At 35.9% G+C, this 20,443-nt stretch overlaps 1 protein-coding gene across 8 annotated transcripts in view; it reads left to right on the top strand.

The window, feature by feature from the left end:
* Positions 1-20,443, top strand: part of LOC126764854 (insulin receptor substrate 1) — a 256,071-nt gene that overhangs the window by 94,952 nt on the left and 140,676 nt on the right. For all 8 annotated transcript variants that reach the window (XR_007668109.1, XM_050482474.1, XM_050482469.1 and 5 more), the window contains exon 4: positions 7,855-7,980. Coding sequence is in view for 7 of the 8 variants with exons in the window: in XM_050482474.1 (XP_050338431.1) it covers positions 7,855-7,980 (126 nt within the window). In the remaining variant the exon portion in view is untranslated. The remainder of the gene's footprint in view (positions 1-7,854; positions 7,981-20,443) is intronic.

Genomic DNA, 20,443 nt, shown 5'->3' with positions numbered 1-20,443 from the left:
ATACGTAAATATGGCATCCCAGCTATTTATATTGATGCCATGTATTTGTAAACCTGAAATGCAGCTACTTATCTCCCGCTGTAAATTTCTGAGTTCGGCCTGATTCTGTTGAAATGTGCGAAAGCTTGAACAATAAATTTAATTGGATGTTGATAAGCACTCGCTTGTTTTCATATCTACACAACAAATTATTCCAAGCCAATGCGAATCCATCATTTGTCAGAGGCGCTTTCGAAACAATAGATTTCGCCTCACCTCGGGTTTTTTTATTAAGGTGGAACAACTTTTCCCCTGGAGATAGCCTCGAGTCATTCCCATAAATAGCGGCAAATAGGTCCATTATAGAGGGCTATTGTTAAACATCGCTATGAAATATTTCTATATTACATGGCGGTAAATTGATGAAATACCTCACGGGCTCTGCCGTTTGTGGCAACCGTTCAATTTGAATCACTGTAGAACTTGAAGTTGGGCTTTAGTTGAATGCCGTGAGGTTGTGCATGTGTTCGCTCATCAATGCCGCACTAAACACATAAGCGTGTTAACAACTTGAATATTTAAGTTTTATGTCCTCAATTGAGTCTGTGTTAGAAGGATCCACCTTTGGCAAACACAACTTGTGTTCTGACTTTACCTCTGCCCACAGATATTTCAGTTCAACTTGATGTACTTCAAGAGAGTAAGCACTTTGGTTGTTTGCTGTTGGACCAAAAGACACGTCAAACTCTGCAGCTCTGGTAAAGGCCCTGTTGGATTCCAATGTATTTGACAATTGAACCGGAACTGCCAAATATGTTGCAATAAGTTCAAAAGTTACACTTATTTGATCTATTTTTTTTATGGAAAGGCAGAGTTTACGGACAAGACTCAAATTAAGCACAAAAAAAAACCGAGAGAGAATTGTTGACGCTCCAGACGATGTTTGTGCGTTCGAGAAATTTATACTTCGAATAACAGTTTATTTTATTGTAATATATAAAGTGAAATGATCAGTGCAAATGCGAGGTGTATTTATTGTTTGGCTATAACCTTGCGTGTTGCTAAGTCAGGCAAATCAATGTACATTCACTTTAAAATAAAATCAACGTGTTGCCTGTTATCTGGCTCGAAGGACCAATGATAATTCAGGAGGTGGAGCACGGTGTGGTTCGTTCCGTGGTTGTGGTTGGCCGTGAGGAAATGGACGGCTCAAATGATTCCACACAAGACAATCAATAAAGAACAAAATCTTCCTTATAATACATATATGTATTTTAATTTTAAAAATTTGGAATCACACTTACCACGTCTGGATCGGATGAGATGTCGCAAAAGAAGAAAGAGCGCAACTTTTTACCAAACAATATTTGGTTGCGTTCGAATTAAAACTTCGAAAAAAAACTTCTAAGAAGCGATCGCTCTCCCGACACAGATATGGCAGTGAAATTGGCCGGCGTCAACAATATTTATGTTCAGGGTGTTGAAGAATTTGACAGCTGCCGGAATAAGAATTGAAACCGATAAATAAATGTAGTAGCTGTATGCATTCAAATGTTATAAGTTTGATATCCGAAACAGAAATTGTATCGGTTTTGAATGTTACGGATCGATTTTGTTATCAGAAAGAAAGCGAAAAGATGGTGATTTGACAGATTTGAAAGGATTGTGAAGAAAGTAATTTCTTTTGTGGCTCGAATTATCTTACCTTTATTTCTATAGGGGTAGCATAATTATGTAACACAAAATGCCGTAATCATTGAGTTTATGGAAAAGTAGAGATATGTTAAAATGATTTACAAAACGTAATAAACGGAATTTAACATCACAACAAATGCCTCTCTCTTATTTATGTTTGTAATTCTGAAAACTAAGCAAATCTGTCTTGGATTCCCCTCTGATTATGTCGCCACATGTTTTCACTTTTTAATAATGTGTTCAGGAAATATTGTTATTGTTAGGTATTTTTTTTATAAGGTTTTAGGTTAATTTTTTCTTTCAAAATAGATAGTTGATGCTTTTAGCTGAATAGTTTTAGGTTGTTTTTGTTTTGTTTTTCAGTGCCTATCAGAGTCAGTACCATTGAGAAGAAATAGAAGACATACGGATAAAGCTAATAAAGGCGTTATAAAAAGGTTCAAGGAAATATTAATGAAACAGCCATTCTGACGTGAAAATTAATTGGAGAAGTTCATGTTGCCACGTATTCCAATGATACTGTCAGAATAATAAGAATATGATTCCGTTCAGAAAGCTACAGTTCTTCGTTGCAATGTGGGAATACCAGCGAATTTATTTGAGCTGAACTACGAATACGAATAGAATTGAATTAAAGTAAATTTGAAAGTGGTAAAAACTGTAAATATTATTGATAAAAATTAAGAATAACCCTAGTTTCCTCATTCATTATTTTAAAAGTTATCAATTGAAAATTACTCATTTTTAACAAACTTGATTATAAAATTAAAAATTGAATATCTTAGTATGTTGAATTATGTTAATAGTAATCGAAGAAATATCAATCATTTAAAAACTATGAAGTATTCTAGACTTCGTGTATATCGTGTTTATGCCTAAACATATTTTTACTGTATCGAACAGTTTATATTAATATGTACGTATATATTTCTTCAAGTAAGTTACAAGTATGTAATATGCTGTAAATCGGAAAATTAGTAATAAACCATTGAGTTGTTATACAAGATAAGTATATAGCCAATAACTGAGACTTTTATTTAACAATCTACTAAAAGTATACACGTATTTTCAAAATACATGATTTATCGATTAAATCGGTTACAATATATTCGGATATATTATACCAAACTGCTTTCGGTTTTACCGTAAATTAAATATATATATTGAAATATTTTGGTAACCGTGTTATTAACCTGATAAGACGGATTTGTTATTAGAGGTCTTACATTAGATTAATCGCCAGCGGCAGTAGTCTTATATACATAGAGGTATACTAGCCCAAGAATTTAATAGAACAATTTACCAAATTGTTCTCCAAAAAAACGTTGCTAATTGAACACTTTACTACTTTCTTAAATTATATTTAATTTCATATTTTTTTGTTGTGAAATAGTTTTAAGGATTTAGATTGTCTATGTATATACAGGGTTTGTCCGGAAAGTAATAGTACTGATTTTTTTCCGCCGGGACTGTACTTCGGAGCGTGCGCGCACCGACTTGATTCGGTAGAGGGCGTTCCTAGCTAACGACCGAGCGGCTGGTTAGTTGTATCCGAGCACCTGTAGAGTCAAGACAAACATTTTCGCGCGACGTGTTTCTGTGAGTGGTGCAAGCTGAAAATGCAGCACACGTTAGAAACTCGGTTAATCTGCGACAGAGACGTTTGATATGATCAAGCAAGTCTACACTGATGTTGCTTTAGCAAGTACTAGTGTGTTCCGGTAGCACCAGGCATTTTTTTAGGTTCGGGAAAAGGTCGCTGATGAAAACCGTGCTGGGAAACCTGTGACTTCCACAAACACCGACAATGTGACTCGTGTGCGCAAAGTTTTGAACTAAGACCGTCGACTAAGTATTCGTTTAATTGCTCAGATGCAAAATTTATCAAAATCTGTGGTTCTTGACATTGTGACGGAGCAATTGAACATGCGCAAGGTGCGCGTTAAGAGGGTCGTAAAAGTGCTCACTGATCACCTGAAATTGCGGCGAATGTGCCAAGAAAATTTGAAAATGTGTAAAAGTGACCCCCAAGTATGACTAAAAGTTAGACTAATATCTATTTACTGTTTTGAACTCTACTCCGTAAAATTAAAGTTGATGAATGTTTGTGCCATAATTCTCAAAGAACCATCAGCTGATTGGATAAATAAAATATAAAGTTTCGTCTCCAAAGATCAGCTAAAGCATACAATCTAAAACAAATTAACTAATATATTGTATATAAATATTTTAAAGTCTTTACATTAACCTACAACACATTTTATATGTACAATAATTATTTGTAAACAAGTAAATAATATATAAAAAATTAAATTAGTTAAGGAGTCAGTGGGGTAATCTGGCCTGTTTTTTCGACATGTTTGTCATATAAATTTTTACTCTACAATAGAACTTTTGTTTTTTACACATCATGAGGTATATCGTAGTAGTTTTGATGACATCTGTCGGAGAAATGGCTGGGTGAATGAGATGCATTTTTTCACTGGCGGACACGATTTCTCATGTTTGGATCATCTGAAACACAAAAACCCAATTTATTCTTAAAACGTGCGTGAATGGTTATCGTCTCTACTAGAATCATGAAAAATGTTAATAAATTAACGTTTTTTTTTTTTTGGATTTTCCCCATGTTTTTTTAAATAAAATTTGTCATAACATTGTCAAAAAATTATAAAAAATTATGAACCCAGTACGGACGATAGTTAGGCGTTTTGTGAACATTTAAACCAAAATTAAGCAAATCGGTTAAGTAGTTCGACCGGAATCATGTCCGCCAGTTTAATAGTTTGAGAAAAACGCGTTTAAAGAGGATAGTTCTCTGATCGCCATTCATGGCTCAAGCAGCTCACGACTTCCGGTTTTAGACCAAGTATCCTCTGGGTAGCCTAAGACCATCCGTTCGAAGGCGAGCTAAAATGAGAAGGCGTTATATCCCCTACACGGGGTTGTGCGCTGGGTTTGGGTTTGCGCCACGTAAAAAATCATACCAATGAAAAGGAACAACAAGCCTCGGACCCTTCTTTTGATGACGACCATGGCAAACGCACTAAGGATAACGATTTAAGGGCACGTACCTGGAATGTCCGGTCCCTTAATTTGGAAGGTGCCGCTGCCCAGCTAGTTGATGTCCTCGTTAGAGTGAAGGCTGACATCACCGCCGTCCAAGAAATGCGACGGACGGGACAAGGATTGAGACAGTGGCCATATAAACGAGCGCAAGTTTGGTGTGGGAATAGTGGTGGGAGAGAGACTCCGTCGCCGAGTACTATCATTCACTCCGTTGAATGAACGTCTAGCCACAATCCGCATCAAAGCGAGGTTTTTCAACATATCGCTGATTTGCGCCCACGCCTCGACGGAACAGAATGACGATGTGACCAAAGATGCCTTCTATGAGCGCTTGGAGCACACTATGAGCGCTGCCCCCGCCACGATGTCAAAATCGTGCTTGGCGACTTTAACGCCAGGGTGGGCAAAGAAGGTATCTTTGGCACGACGGTCGGTTAATTCAGCCTCCACGAGGAAACATCCCCAAATGGGTTGAGGCTGATTGACTTCGCCGGGGCCCGAAATATGGTTATCTGTAGTACTAGATTCCAGCACCAGAAGATTCATCAAGCTACCTGGCTGTCTCCGGATCGAAAAACCACCAACCAGATCGATCATGTTGTGGTAGACGGAAGACACGTCTCCACTGATTTAGATGTGCGTGCGCTCCGAGATCCTAACATCGACTCGGACAACTATCTGGATGCAGCCAAGATTCACACCCGCCTCTGTGTAGCAAAGAACGCACGCCAACAAACACAAGGAAGGTTCGACGTCGAGAAGCTGCAATCACAACAGATAGGCGAACGATTTTCTACTCGATTTGCACTCCTGCTCTCTGAGAGCACTCGTCAACAACTCCGTATAAGGGAACTGTGGGACGGCATTTCAAGCTCCCTACGTATAGCTGCAACCAAAACCATTGGTTTTTGGAAAATGCAAAAGAACAGCTGGTACGATGAGGGGTGCCAACGATGTCGATGGAGCAGGCGTTCCATTGCCCGACCATGAAGAAGTTCGAATATCAGTTACCCGTCTGAAGAACAACAAAGCAGCGTGGGCCGATGGATTACCGGCCGAGCTATAACATGGCGGCGAAGAACTGATAAAAAGTATGCATCCACTTCTTTGCAAAATATGGTCGGACGAAAGCATGCCCAACGATTGGAATTTAAGTGTGCTCTGCCCAATCCACAAAAAGGGAGATTCCACAATCTGCGCCAACTACCGTGGGATAAGCCTCCTTAACATCGCGCATAAGGTTCAATCGAGCTTATTGTGTGAAAGATTAAAGCCCACCGTCAACAAACTGATTCGACTTTACCAGCGTGCCGTTAGACCAGGAAAATCAACAACCGACCAGATATTCACCATGTGCCCATTTTAGGAAAAGACCCGTAAAAGGAGAATCGACACACACCACCTCTTCGTTGATTTCAAAGCTGCTTTCGACAGCACGAAAAGGAGCTGCCTTTATGCCGCGATGTCTGAATTTGGTATCCCCTCAAAACTAAATCGGCTGTGTAAACTGACGTTGAGCAACACCAAAAGCTCCGTCAGGATCGGGAAGAACCTCTCCGAGCTGTTCAATACCAAACGAGGTTTCAGACAAGGCGAATCTCTTTCGTGCGACTTCTTCAACGTGCTGCTGGAGAAAATAATTCGAGCTGCAGAACTTAATCGAACAGGTATGCCGATGATATTGATTGAACACCCGCGCCGTTAGTTCTGCTTTCTCCAGACTGGACAAAAAATTCGGTGTGTTTAACGTGGGTATCTGCTGACGGCAGCCTTACTCCACGGCGCTCAAAAGCACAGCGGATCAAATTAATGCGTTGGTCAGCGCCCTGAGAATGCTAAACATTTTCAGTACCAATTGGCAGTGTGGCATGAATACACTAACCACTTTGGTCGAGTTCGAGGCCCATCTAAAACCTCTGCCGTGCTTTGGGTCCGGCACCCGGTTGCAATGCAACTCCACATTCAATTGACAAGGTCAGTTCTTCCCGCATTTGGGTTTTAACCACAACCACCACGAATCTCCACAAAGAGCCAAACCCAATGAGCAGATTGAAGTTACCCCCAAGGGCTAACTGCTCACCGTGGTAGCAGAATTAAGTCTCCGGTCAGACCTCGTAGCCGAAGCCACTACCAGTTGAGCTTCCATACAGCTCTGGACTGGTGGCCAGGATTTTAGTCGCCTCTTACGACAGGCATACCTTACCTCACCAGTCATAACTTTGAAGTTGTAGATAGTTTCGTATATTTGGGAACCAATGTAAACACCATCGACAATGTCAGCCTGGAAATCCAGGCAAGGATAACTCTTGCCAACAGGTGCTACTTCGGACTGAGTAGGCAATTGAGAAGTAAAGTCCTCTCTCGACGAACAAAAACCAAACTCGATAAGTCACTCATAATTTCCGTCCTGCTATATGGTGCAGAGGCTTGGACGATGCCAACAACTGATGAGTTGACGTTGCGAGTTTTCGAGAGAAAGATTTATGGTCCTTTGCGCGTTGGCCACGGCGAATATCGCATTCGATGGAACGATGAGCTGTATGAGATATATGTCGACATTGACATAGTTCAGTGAATTAAAAGACAGCGGCTACGCTGGCTGGCCATGTTGTCCGAATGGACGAAAACACTCCTGCTCTGAAAGTATTCGACGCCGTACCCGCCGGGGGAAGCAGACGAAGAGGAAGACCTCCACTCCGTTGGAAGGACCGGGTGGAGAAGGACCTGGCTACGCTTGGAATATCCAATTGACGCCACGTAGTGGAAAGAAGAAACGACTGACGCGATGTTGTTAACTCGGCTATAATCGCGTAAGCGGTGTCTACGCCTATTAAGAAGAATAAGAAGTATAACTTCGATACAAAACGTTAATGAATAAAAACTTTTAATCAATATGGCTCTAGCTTTGCAGAAAATTGTAAATTAATTGGGCATAATGGTTTTATTTCTAATAGTCCCTATTGTACTAATTTTATTTTTTAAACTACTTTAATAATTTATGTACCGTTCATGCAATTAAATACTATGTTTACATTAACCTTACACACTGTATAATCAATATGTATAACTACGCGGTTATTTTACAACTCCGCTTTTTTAATTTAATTTCAGATGTGGAGACTCATATTGCCTTTTTTACATGGAAGTTGGACGGCAATGTATTATTGGACCTGGAGAACTTTGGATGGATACAGAAGATCCTTTAGTAGCTCAGAGTATGCATAAAATGATATCAAGGTATTTGCTCAACTTTGCTTTCCAAAGACATAAAAATAATAGATAATCGAACTTATTGGATATTAGGCTATTAAAATACCAGTATTGTGTTCTAGTTTTGACAAGTAGAGACAGAATATTAAAATTTTAATGTAATGGGTAATATTTAATAAATAGTTTTGATAAAAGGCAGCTATTAAATATGTATTTATCAAAGGAACATCTCTTACTTTCAATAAAAAAAAATTGGTTGATACTCCTATTACGGTTTGCAACTCTTCTCAGTTGAATTGAAGTTAGAACAATTCAATTTCAGATTAACCAAACTCTTTTTTCAGTCGCAGTTTTATTCATGTTGCCAATCAAAAGAGTATTGACTTCAGTTATTGCTAACGAAAGGGTAAATTAATATAAAAATGGACATGAGTTTTGATTTTTATTACGATGACTTTGGAGCAAAATCCGATGTGCTGCCTATACGGAAAAGCCTTCGTGTTCAATTAAATTACCTTAAAGGGTCAATAGGGTAAGCTTTTTTTAATTCTTTTTTTTTTGCATTTTCTGTTCCCTTATACCCTAAGAATTAATGTAGAAACCCACTTTACCATTGGAAAGTTTCGAAAAAGGTTCAAATATAATACTACCGCTCGACGTTCGGAGCGCTCGGAGTGCACAACTCAAACTTTAAACGCGTTTTTCTCAAAACATACTTTTTTAAACTAGCAGACATCATTCCGGTCGAACTACTCCACCGATTCGCTTATTTTTTTTTTTTAAATGTTCACAAAACGCCTGGCTATCGCCATTCCTAGATTCATAATTTTTTATAAGTTATTAATAACGTTATGACAAAATTTATGCAAAAAAAACGTGGGCAAAATGAAAAAAAACGTTAATTTATCAACATTTTTTCATGATTCTAGTAGGGACGATAACCATTTACGCACTTTTTAAGAATAAATTGGGTTTTTGTGTTTCAGATGATTCAAACATGAGAAATCGAGTCCGCCAGTGAAAAAACGCATCTCATTCACCCAGCCATTTCTCCGACAGATGTCATCAAAAATTCCAAAAAAATTTGTTCATACACTCCACGATATACCTCATGATATATGTATAAAAAAAAAGTTCTATTGTAGAATAAAAATTTCTATAAAAAAAATTCCAAAAACAGGCCCAATCACCCTACTGAACCCTTAAAATAATAATTGATCCAGATGTATACGTTATCTACGTTTAAATATTTTTTTTGCTAAATGAGTTGAAGGAATTTATCCGCAAATGTTTGCTAGGAATAGCCTTAACCTTAATTTTAATTTTACTGCTTTTATATTGTGGCTTGTCTCGTCCAGTTAAAAAATATTGGAAAGTGTTCGTGATACCACCTCCCAATAATTTTAGTGTTTATATCTCACAAACTACAGAAGCTGTATCAATTAAAGTGCAAAAATGGGTAAAATATAATTGTCCACCCCTCCTTCTTTTAATATATACAAAAATGGAAAAAGTGTGAAACTGCCTAAATAAACACTCCAAAAGCATTAAATTTTACGTAATCAAACTACTATTATAGAGAATGTTTGTGAGTGTGTATGTTTTTTACTTCTTCGCTGAAACAATTTTAATAAAATTTGTTGTGGAGTTAGCTGACTCCTTCGATTGACATATATGCTAAGTTGCTTCTTCTTCTTTATTGTCGTAAACACCGCTTACGCGATTATAAGCGAGTATACAACAGCGCACCTGTCGTTTCTTCTTCACACTATTTGGCGCCAGTTCTAGTTACCAATTTCAGCCAGGTCTTCTCTACCTGATCTATCCAACAGAGTGGAGGTCTTCCTTTTTTCTACTTCCACCGGCGTACCGAATCAAAGCTGGAGAGTTATTTCCCAGCCGAATAACAATCTGTACAAGATGTACGACGATATTTGTAGTTCAGCGAATTAGGATACAACGGCTACGCTGGCTAGGTTACAGTCAGTGTCATATTTCATCCTACGCATTCTAAAATCAATTTTTCCGTTTTCAATCCACTCAAATGCAAAAAGTTCTTCCATTAATAAAAGAAAGTTTGTAAGTTAAATAATTCATAAGCAAATTAATTGATTATATTTCAGAATGAAAATGATAAATAAAAAAGTATAAACCGAACAAAATTTTTGCGTCATATTTCATCGTACGCTACATATTTATGTAATCAATTTCTAATATTATTATTTAAATTATGATGAATTTGTTTTAAAACTTAAAATCTATTATTTTGTTGGTCCACCGTTTTGCATTCTATTTGGCATCGAAGAGATCAGTTTAGCTGTAAACGAAGTTGGTACCTTGTTCCACTCTTCTTTTAAGCCATTTTTTTTTAGAGTGGCTACTGATGAAATTGTATGATTTTTAAGATTCTTTTTCAAATAATCCCATACGTCTTCTAAGCGATTCAAGACCGGACCGTGGAGGAGCGGGGAGCTGTTTTCGCGTATTGTATAGCAGCCATTCGCGAACCAAATGCGCAGTATGTTTTGGGTCGTTGTCTTGTTGGAAGACATAATCATCCGGTAAACCCAATTTTTCAACCGACTGTTTTAAATTTTGCTTCAAGATGTCTAACTACTGTAATTTGTGCATTTTTCCGCTAACAAACACCATGTTTCCAACTCCAGAAGCTGCCATACAACCCCAAACCATCACGCTGCCTCCGCTATGTTTTACAGCACTTCTCAAATTTTTAGCTTAAAGAGTTGTACCCGGTTTTCGCCAAACTTTTGAAGGTCCATCATATCCGAAAATATTGAATTAGCTTTCTTCTGTTAAAAGCACTGTCTGCCAAAAGTCAAGACCCTTTTTCAAGTGCTGATTAGCGGTTTTCGACGCGCTGTTCGTGAAGAATATCCGTTACGTTACGTCGTAATATTATCTGAATTGTAGACTTGCTCACACACTTTTCCGAAACTCTTCCTATTTCGCTGCATATTTCCAAACTACTCACACGTGCATTTTTTCGTACCATATCCACAACAGCCAATTTATCTCTATCATTAAGTTTACGCGGGTGTCCCGATCTTTTTTTGTATTCGCAAGTGTTATTTTTTCAAACGAATTTACTATATGCTGTATAGTAGACTTAGATTAAGATGTAGTTTTAGCAATTTCACTCATTGATTTTCCATCTTTTCGTAATTTTATAAATATTTTTCGAAAATCTGAGGAAGTTGCTTTTCTTTTATCAATTATTGGAGAAATAGGAAATATACACTTGTCCACTTCACTGCACGTGATAAACTGATTCCACTTCTATATTAAAGCTATTTTGTTTTACAGTATAATACTTAAAACTAACGGAAACAAGTAAGGAAGGGCTAAGTTCGTGTGTTACCGAACATTTTATACTCTCGCATGATAAAGTGATAATCGAGATTTCATTATGTCATTTATGTACATATTTTTCAAATACCGTATTTGTGTAAAGTTTTATTCCGCTATCATCATTGGTTCCTAATGTACTACATGTATATTATACAGAGAAGGCATCAGATGGAATTCAAAATAGCGTTATATTGGAAAAAGGCGTGGTTGTGAACCGATTTCACCCATATTTCGTACATGTTATCAGGGTGTTAAGAAAATATTATATGCCGAATTTCATTGAAATCGGTCTAGTAGTTCCCGAGATATGGTTTTGGTCCATAAGTGGGCGACGCCACGCCCATTTTCAATTTTTAAAAAAAGTTTGGAGGCAGCTTCCTTCTGCCATTTCGCCCGTAAAATTTAGTGTTTCTGACGTTTTTTGTTTGTCGGTTAACGCACTTTTAGTGATTTTCAACATAACCTTTGTATGGGAGGTGGGCGTGGTTATTATCCGATTTCTTCCATTTTTGAACTGTATATGGAAATACCTGAAGGAAACGACTCTGTAGAGTTTGGTTGACATAGCTATAGTAGTTTCCGAGATATGTATAAAAAACTTAGTAGGGGGCGGGGCCACGCCCACTTTTCCAAAAACATTGCGTTCAAATATGCCTCTCCCTAATTCGATCCTTTGTGTCAAATTTCACTTTAATATCTTTATTTATGGCTTAGTTATGACACTATAGGTTTTGGTTTTCGCCATTTTGTGGGCGTGGCAGTGGGCCGATTTTGCCCATCTTCGAACTTAACCTTCTTATGGAACCAAGGAATACGTGTACCAAGTTTCATCATGATATCTCAATTTTTACTCAAGTTACAGCTTGCACGGACGGACAGACAGCATCCGGATTTCAACTCTACTCGTCACCCTGATCACTTTGGTATATATAACCCTATATCTGACTCTTTTAGTTTTAGGACTTACAAACAACCGTTATGTGAACAAAACTATAATACTCTCCTTAGCAACTTTGTTGCGAGAGTATAAAAAGTGTCGTACGATGAATTATAACGCAACAACTTTGAGCACTTGGTATACTTTCAAGTTTTTACATTAATTTTGAAAAAAATTTGCGCAACTGAATTATGGAATATATTTTGTTTTTTATTTTAATCAATTTGTGGAAGAACTTTTTTCATTTGAGTCTATTGAAAACGGGAAATATATGACGCTGATTGTATGTCTTCCGAAGGGATGAAAACACTCCAGATCTGAAAGTATTCGCCGCAGTTCCCGTCGGGGGAAGCAGAAGCAGCGTTTAAAAAACTGCGGCAAGTTTCAGTTCATATGATTTTGCTTCTGCTACTGCTTCTGAAAAAATCAGAAGTCGCAGTCGAAGCATAGACAAAAATCAAACAGCTACGAAAATCAGAAATCAGCATAAGTCGTCGTTATTCGTTTTTCTGCTTTCTGCTTTGCTGTAGCTTTCGATCGTATACATAAGTTGCCGCAGCAGCTATCGACAATTTTCGACAGTCGTCGGCAGTCACAGTCGCGAAAAGTAATGCATTCGACTTTTTGCTACTATTGATTTTTGTCGCTGTTGCTTTCGATCAGCAGCGTAAGTCGAAAAAAGCAAGAAGCGTCCGATTCGTGGAAGTCACCAGCAGTCGCCGTCTTTTTCTTTTTGCTCTTTTGCTTTTATTTGCAATTAGAACGCTGCTAGACTCACACGTGTTCAGCTATGGCGCCAAGTGCAGCGTGGAAATATTTTGAAAATAAAGCAGCCGAGGGTTTAGCAATATGCAATATATGTAAGCTAGCTTTCTGGACATGGCCATTGATACGTTGCCACTTTTTGAACAAGAGGAACTTTGTAATGAATAATCAAAAAATGAGTAATGTACTTATGTAATGAAAGCAACGAAAAATTAATTTACTGTTATGTTTCTATATTATTTATTCCAACGAATTTTGATTTAGTTTTTTATTTTTGTAAACTTAAGAAAAAATAAAAAAGTTGAAAATGAACAACATAATAAAAAAATTCAAGTACACTATAAGTAATTGCCAAACATTTCTTTAAAGTCGTAGCTAATCAAAAACGGTCGCAACGGCCGACTTCCACGAATCTGACGCTTCTTGCTTTTTTCGACTTACGCTGCTGATCGAAAGCAACAGCGACAAAAATCAAAAGTAGCAAAAAGTCGAATGCATTACTTTTCGCGACTGTGACTGCCGACGACTGTCGAAAATTGTCGATAGCTGCTGCGGCAACTTATGGATACGATCGAAAGCTACAGCAAAGCAGAAAGCAGAAAAACGAATAACGGCGACTTATGCTGATTTTTGATTTTCGTAGCTGTTTGATTTTTGCGCCAGTCAAAGCATGCGACTTCTGATTTTTTCAGAAGCAGAAGCAAAAGCACTTGCATACTTTCTGATATCGCTCGCAGTTGAAGTAGCGAATAGCAACAATATTGCGACTTCTGCTAATTCGACTGCAGTTTTTTAAACACTGAGCAGAAGAAAAGAAAGACCTCCACTCTGTTAGAAAGAGCAGGTGGAGAAGGACCTGGATACACTTGGAATGTCCGAACATCGAAAAGGAAGACCGACTGGCGCATTGTTGGAAACTCGACTATAACCGCGTATGTGGTGTCTATGTCAATATACGGTACGGGTGAGAACTTTTAAATGGTGCTAAACCATAAAGTCATTATAACACAAGTAATTCATTTTGTACAGATAATTAATTTATATGTAAGTTGCGACTTACTCCATTAAAAATAACGATACTATGCATACGCTGGAGGTGTGAAACTTTTAAATGAAGCTAAACCATATACTAATTTCAAGAACTTAGTATGTATACAAAATAAATTTGCCGTGCCGTTAGCAGAACACAAGTTATAGAGAAAACCAATTAACACATATGTATATAATTATTTGACTAAGTTATTTTTGGTCGTTCAACTACATTTATATAGAATTATTAGTAGCGTAATTATTTTAGCTAGGATTTTTTTAACTATTTTGATAGATTAATAGGTATTTTGTACATATTTCTAGGACTAAGATATTTTTGACATTTTTTGCGTACATAATTATGACTCGCAAACGTAAATCAAAACCTTTCATAGAGCTCACAAAGAGCTCGAGCTCAAAGTAGTCATTTCTATTTTAAAGAATTTGTAGAATCCTTAAAACATAATTTAAAGGTGAAACTGATGAATCGCGTGGAGTGAGCAGCTGTTAAAATTCAACAGCTCCTGCATAACCACAACTTCTTGATCCATTAATTTAAGTACGCCATATAGAGCGTACCCGATAGTAGTTGGAAGGTAATCATACACGCAGAGCGCATACCTAGCGCGCACCGGTGGCCATCGAGGTGGTGGCTGTGGTCACAGGATCCTACAGCACCGAGAGATATCGTGTTGCAGGCTTTTCTCACCGATATTATGATGCCCTACAGGACCCATTGAATTAGTGGAAGGGACAAGAGGTCTTACTTCAATATCCCTCCAACCAATGCACAGTGGTTCGTCCTGTATGGAATCAGCAGCTAAAAATACTTCAACTGCCTATAACTGCTTTTCCCGTTTCTCACTCCGCCAACCCCCGATGGTAACGAATTTTAATTAATAATATTAAATTACTCAATGAAATCAAAAACTGATTTTAATAAAATTGATTTACTTGTTCATGATAGTTTTCTTTGACTGGTAATGAAAAGATCTAAGCTCAAAAGTAATCGGCTTAGCAAGCCCTGATTTGTAGCGACCCGTTAGTTCTTTTATGTATGATGGAGTCAACACATCTTGACATCGTTATTGTTTGACTCAGCAGAATCTAGCGAAAATCTAGTAGATTTAGGGTGGATTGAACAGATTCATTTTGAAATTGAATGCGAATAGGACGGAAATAGCGGGTGGACGAAGGTCTGGAGTTTTTCCAAACCTGTCTGTGCTCTTCATCATTTTGTAGAGGGATATATGTCGTGACAAATGGTGAATGGCAATCAGAGAACTTTCCTCACCTGCGTGAACTTCTACACATGACCCCATCATCCATGGATTGGTTGTAGTTATTTTGAAATAATACTGTAAGCATCATTTGCGTGTATATATTAAGAAAACCATATGCTAAAGGATAAGATGTGTTAATTCATGGCTTATCTACATCGCTATGATGTTAATAAAAACATCATGGACATATTGAGCGAAATATGTACATACAGTGCACTCGTGACTACTCGAACGTTCGAAAACTTGAACAGTTTTTCTTTTCCTTTGGCTACTTTAAAGCAAAAAAAAAAAACTATTAAAACAAACTATGACGGCTCTAAAACTGGAACATTTTTTTTATTTTATACGCAAAAACATATCGTATACTCTTAAGTGTATTTTATTGCATAATGTGACGAAATTTAAACAATTAATGCAGTAAAAAATAGTGAAGGTATCACAGCTCTATACAAAATATGTATTTAATATTGATAGGTCCCGAATTTGTGGAGTTGTAAAAAAAGAAAAGTTTCCAGAATGATGAAAAACACAAGATTAGACTGCTTGTAATTTTATCTTCTCAGTGAAATACAAAAGTACGAAGCCACTCTAGATGACGTCAACTCTGTTCAAATATTCGTTTGTACCACAGGCAATTACACTACACTACAAACTATTCTTTAACTAGGCGAAATCCTATTTGAAAGAGATCGGATTTTCTCAAAAGGGTGGTCGAATCAATGAAAAAAATTAATTTCATAGGTGGAAATATATTTTTGGATAAAGCTTTCACGAACTTGGGAAAAGAAATTTTCCCAACTAATTTTGGCATTGGCGTTCGATCGACATTTCTGTACACATCACATAATTTTAGCTTTGCTTTAACTGCATTTTTACCCTATTGATAGTGTAACAGTAACATTTGCGGAAAATGCTGTTTCCGATATTCCCTCATCGATAGGGCACCAAACAAAAAATGTTCCAAAAAATGTATGAAATTTTTTTACGAAACAAGCCTTACTGGTATATCAGTTGTTCAAATATATAACGGTAAACGAAATTTGCACCATCGGAAGTTTAGTTTCGGTTGCAACTGTACGTAAGGAGCTTGAAATGCCGTTCCACAGATGCCTTAAACCGAGTTGTTGACTAGTGTTTGTGACGTGCATTTTTTGCTGTACAGAGGCGGGTGCGAATCTTGGCTGCAACAAGATAGTGGTCCGAGTCGATGTTAGGATCTCGGAGCGCGAGAAATGAAATGGTCTGAATTAAAAGCTTAAGCTTTGACGTCCTTCTTTATTCAACCGAATCTTAAGACTAACTTACTTTACATTTCTTATAACTTAGTTTACCTATTACTTATCCTAATGCTAACTGTACTAACATTCTTTATTAGTTCGCTTCTAATATTAGGATTAACTGTTTAATCATCCCATATTAGCTTGTTTACTCATATGTATATATTTATGTATATATATTTTATATATATATGTGTATATAAATATATATTTATGTTTTAGTTAAGTTGGCGTTAGCATAACCGAAATACTCTCACTCTCTTATTTCACAACAAAGCTAATGTGGAACCCAATTCTAAGTTAGTACAATATTAAGCGTTTACTATCTACATACATACTATTACTACATGTTTAGAGTGTAGGAATGTAACTCCTCCACCCTTTGATTTGAGATTCTCCTGGATCTCATTGCTTATTCGTAAGTTTACATAATTCATTCAGTATATAAATTCTTTTGTACATAATTTCGTTAACAAGTTTAATTTGTTTTTTTTTTTTTGTATAGAAAAATTCAAGATTATTTTTAATTACAATAGTTATGGTTTTTGTGAAAGAAAATTTATTCTAATTCTTTTATATTGAAAATATAAATATAGACTTTTCTAAACATATTTCTTTCGATTTTTAACTTCTATTGCTACTATTTTAGTTTTTTGTTTATTTTATATATGAACATAAGTTAGAATAAACCAAATTCTTACTTAATTTTAATTCCTTAAGTTAACCATTTTTCTTAAGAATATAGTGTTTAGTATTTACATGTGTTTACATATATTAACTATGAGTTAATTCGCCTTACAACTTCTATTAGGTTCTTTTATTTTATTTTTTTTGTACTCCAGTTATTAAGTTTAATTCTGTAATAATATAGCTTTTTGGACAGTTTTTAATTCAAATTACTAAGTTATCGTTGCTATAGATCGCAAAACTTATTCAAATTAAATTCAGTTTATAAAAATCAATTATTCGATCTCTTTTTTTTTATTTTTTTTTTGTAGGAATTTTCTATTAGAAAAAAAATTAATTTCTTTGAAGTAATTGCTTTCAAGTTTTTTATTAATAAGTATGTGGTAAATGAGTTTTTTTTTGTTTTTGTTTTACTACCTTTTAGTTTTCTACTACGCTGAGATGTATCGTTTAAAAGTTGAAGTTTCTCTGACGTAACGTTAACTGTCATTATGGCTTCTATTGTCATTATCGTCACTGTAAGTATGAGTGTTCATATTAGAGTTTTCGAATTTTAAAGGACGTTTAATATTTGATGTATGAATGTTTTTCAAGTTTCTTTTGATAAATTTAGGCTCTTCTTTATGTCTTACACTTTTATAGTTTCTAATAAAACCTTCGCCTCTAGTTTCTAAATAGGTTTCCCTTTTGGTGTTATGTTTTGAAATAATCTTCAATTTTGCGTTTTCTAATCGGTTTTTAATTATTTTATGATCGATTTTGTTATTCTGTACATCTAAAGGTGTAGCTTTTATTGCGGTGTGATACGAATTATTATAGAACTTTACGGCTTTACACATTTGGATTATGATTGGAGCTTTTTCTTCCAAATTTAGTGTTCGTATCCGTTCTGTAAGTGTGTTATTTACCCTTTCGACGTCGGAATTACCAGTATGGCTATTTGGCTTTGTAGCATGAAACTGTATGCCTTCTTTGGTCAGAAAGTCACGAACGTTTTTGGAATTAAATTCATTATCGAAAATAAACTTTTTTACATGCCCTTTAATTGCTAAAAATTCATTAATTTTACATACGATTGTTTGGCTATTTCTATCAACTAAATGAAAACAAATGACATGTTTCGAAAACTTATCGACAAAAACTATAAATGAGTGTTTACTATTAACGTAAGTATCTATATGTACAATTTCATTTATCGTGTTCGGTGTTTCCGTAGTATAAAATTTCGCTTTGATCGGGTTTCGGTCATATTTTCCTCCGTTACAGATTTCGCAATTATTTATTATTTCATGTATTTTAGTTTTTAGCTGTGGGTGATACACCTTATGTTTTATTCCTTCGTAAGTTGGGATAATTCCTGAATGCCCTACTTCGAATTTATGGAAAAGCGATATCTGTTTTTTAAGTTCATATTCTTCTACAATATCTTTGGAAAAATGGCTACAGTTTACAAAAGAAATATTTTGATTTTTTTTAAAGATAATTAAAAGAATTTTTTGAATCTCATTATATTCGTTTTCTTCAAGTTCAGAGTATATAGCGACCTTTCCTTTATTAAAATGTCTTTTTACGATATTGACTATGTTAGAGTTATTGATATCTCTTTTGTCAATAAAAACGCGTTTATTTTTGAAAATATTTACTACTTCGTATTCCTTTGATTCAACCAAAATTAGCTGCTGTTTGAAGCGGTTTACAACCGTATCGAGAGTTTTAAAATGATTATAAGAACTTTCTTCCTGAGAATGGTTGGTTTGAACTTCCAAAGAAATTGTTTGATTTTGCTGCTCTACAGCGTTTAAATCTTTAATTTTTAACATTTGTTTAACAGTCATTCCCAATTTTTTGGTATTAATCATGTTTATTTCGTTACTATCAATTCGGCTTAGGAAATCGGCTATTTTATTTTCTTTTCCACTTATGTAATCGATTTTTGCATCATACTCCCCCAATTGTACTAACCAACGCTGTAGCCTAGGATTTATATCCTTACCAAATTTTTTTTTCTGCAACCACTTCAGCGGTTGATGATCTGTTTTAAGATCAAACTCCCTTCCGTATAAATAAGGTCTATAATATCTTACTGCCCACACTATCGCTAACAACTCTTTTTCTATAGTTGAGTAGTTTTTTCGTGAGTATTTAATGTTCTCGAAGCGTATGAAATTGGATGCTCATCTTGAGTGAGAACTGCGCCAATAGCAAAGTTACTAGCATCAGTTATTAGTTTAAATCTTTTGTTAAAAACTGGATATCTTAAAATGGGAGGATTTGTAATCATGTCTTTTAATTTTTCAAAGGCAGTTATATAACTTGGGTTATATACATTAATTTTTGCATCTTTTTTTAGATATGCAACCATAGGGTAAGCTATTTTCGAATAGTCTTTGATGAATTTCCTATAGAAGCCTGTGATTCCTAGAAAAGATTTTATTTGTTTTTGCGAAGTGGGTAACTTTAACTTTCGTATGGCTTCCACCTTATTAGGGTTTGGCTTTATCCCTTCAGGGGTTAATAAATGACCTAGAAAATCTGTTTCTTTTTTTAGAAAATTGCATTTATCTAGTCTTACTTTCAATTTCGCTTGTTGTAGTTTTTGAAATATTTTCTTCATATTTTCAATGTGTTCTGACAAAGAGGTACTAAAGATGAGAATGTCGTCTAAATAGACAACGCATATTTTATTTATGAAATCTCGGAGAACTGAATTAATGAGACGTTGGAATGTCGATGGAGCATTTTTGAGGCCAAATGGCATCCTCAAGAACTCATAGTGCCCTAACGGAGTAGAAAATGCAGTTTTTTTTCTGTCATTTTCATCCACCACTATTTGGTGAAAACCTTTAGCAAGATCAATTGAAGAAAAATATTGGGCTCTTCCCAATTTATCCATGATACCATCGATGTTGGGTATCGGGAATTTATCACTAACTGTAATTTCGTTCAACTTTCGGTAATCGATCACGATGCGCCATTTCTTATTTCCAGATTTATCTGCTTTTTTGGGAACTACCCACAAAGGACTGTTGTAAGCTGAATTGCTTTCTCTAATAATGTTATGCTCTAACATTTCCTTTATTTGCTTCTGAATTTCCAACTCGTGGACTTGTGGATATCTATATATTTTCGAATATATAGGTTTA

Source organism: Bactrocera neohumeralis, unplaced genomic scaffold, assembly GCF_024586455.1.
Source record: "Bactrocera neohumeralis isolate Rockhampton unplaced genomic scaffold, APGP_CSIRO_Bneo_wtdbg2-racon-allhic-juicebox.fasta_v2 cluster10, whole genome shotgun sequence".
In the NCBI taxonomy this organism is placed as follows: domain Eukaryota; kingdom Metazoa; phylum Arthropoda; class Insecta; order Diptera; family Tephritidae; genus Bactrocera; species Bactrocera neohumeralis.
Note: the sequence above shows the minus strand (reverse complement) of the source record. Positions and strands in the feature narration are given on the sequence as shown.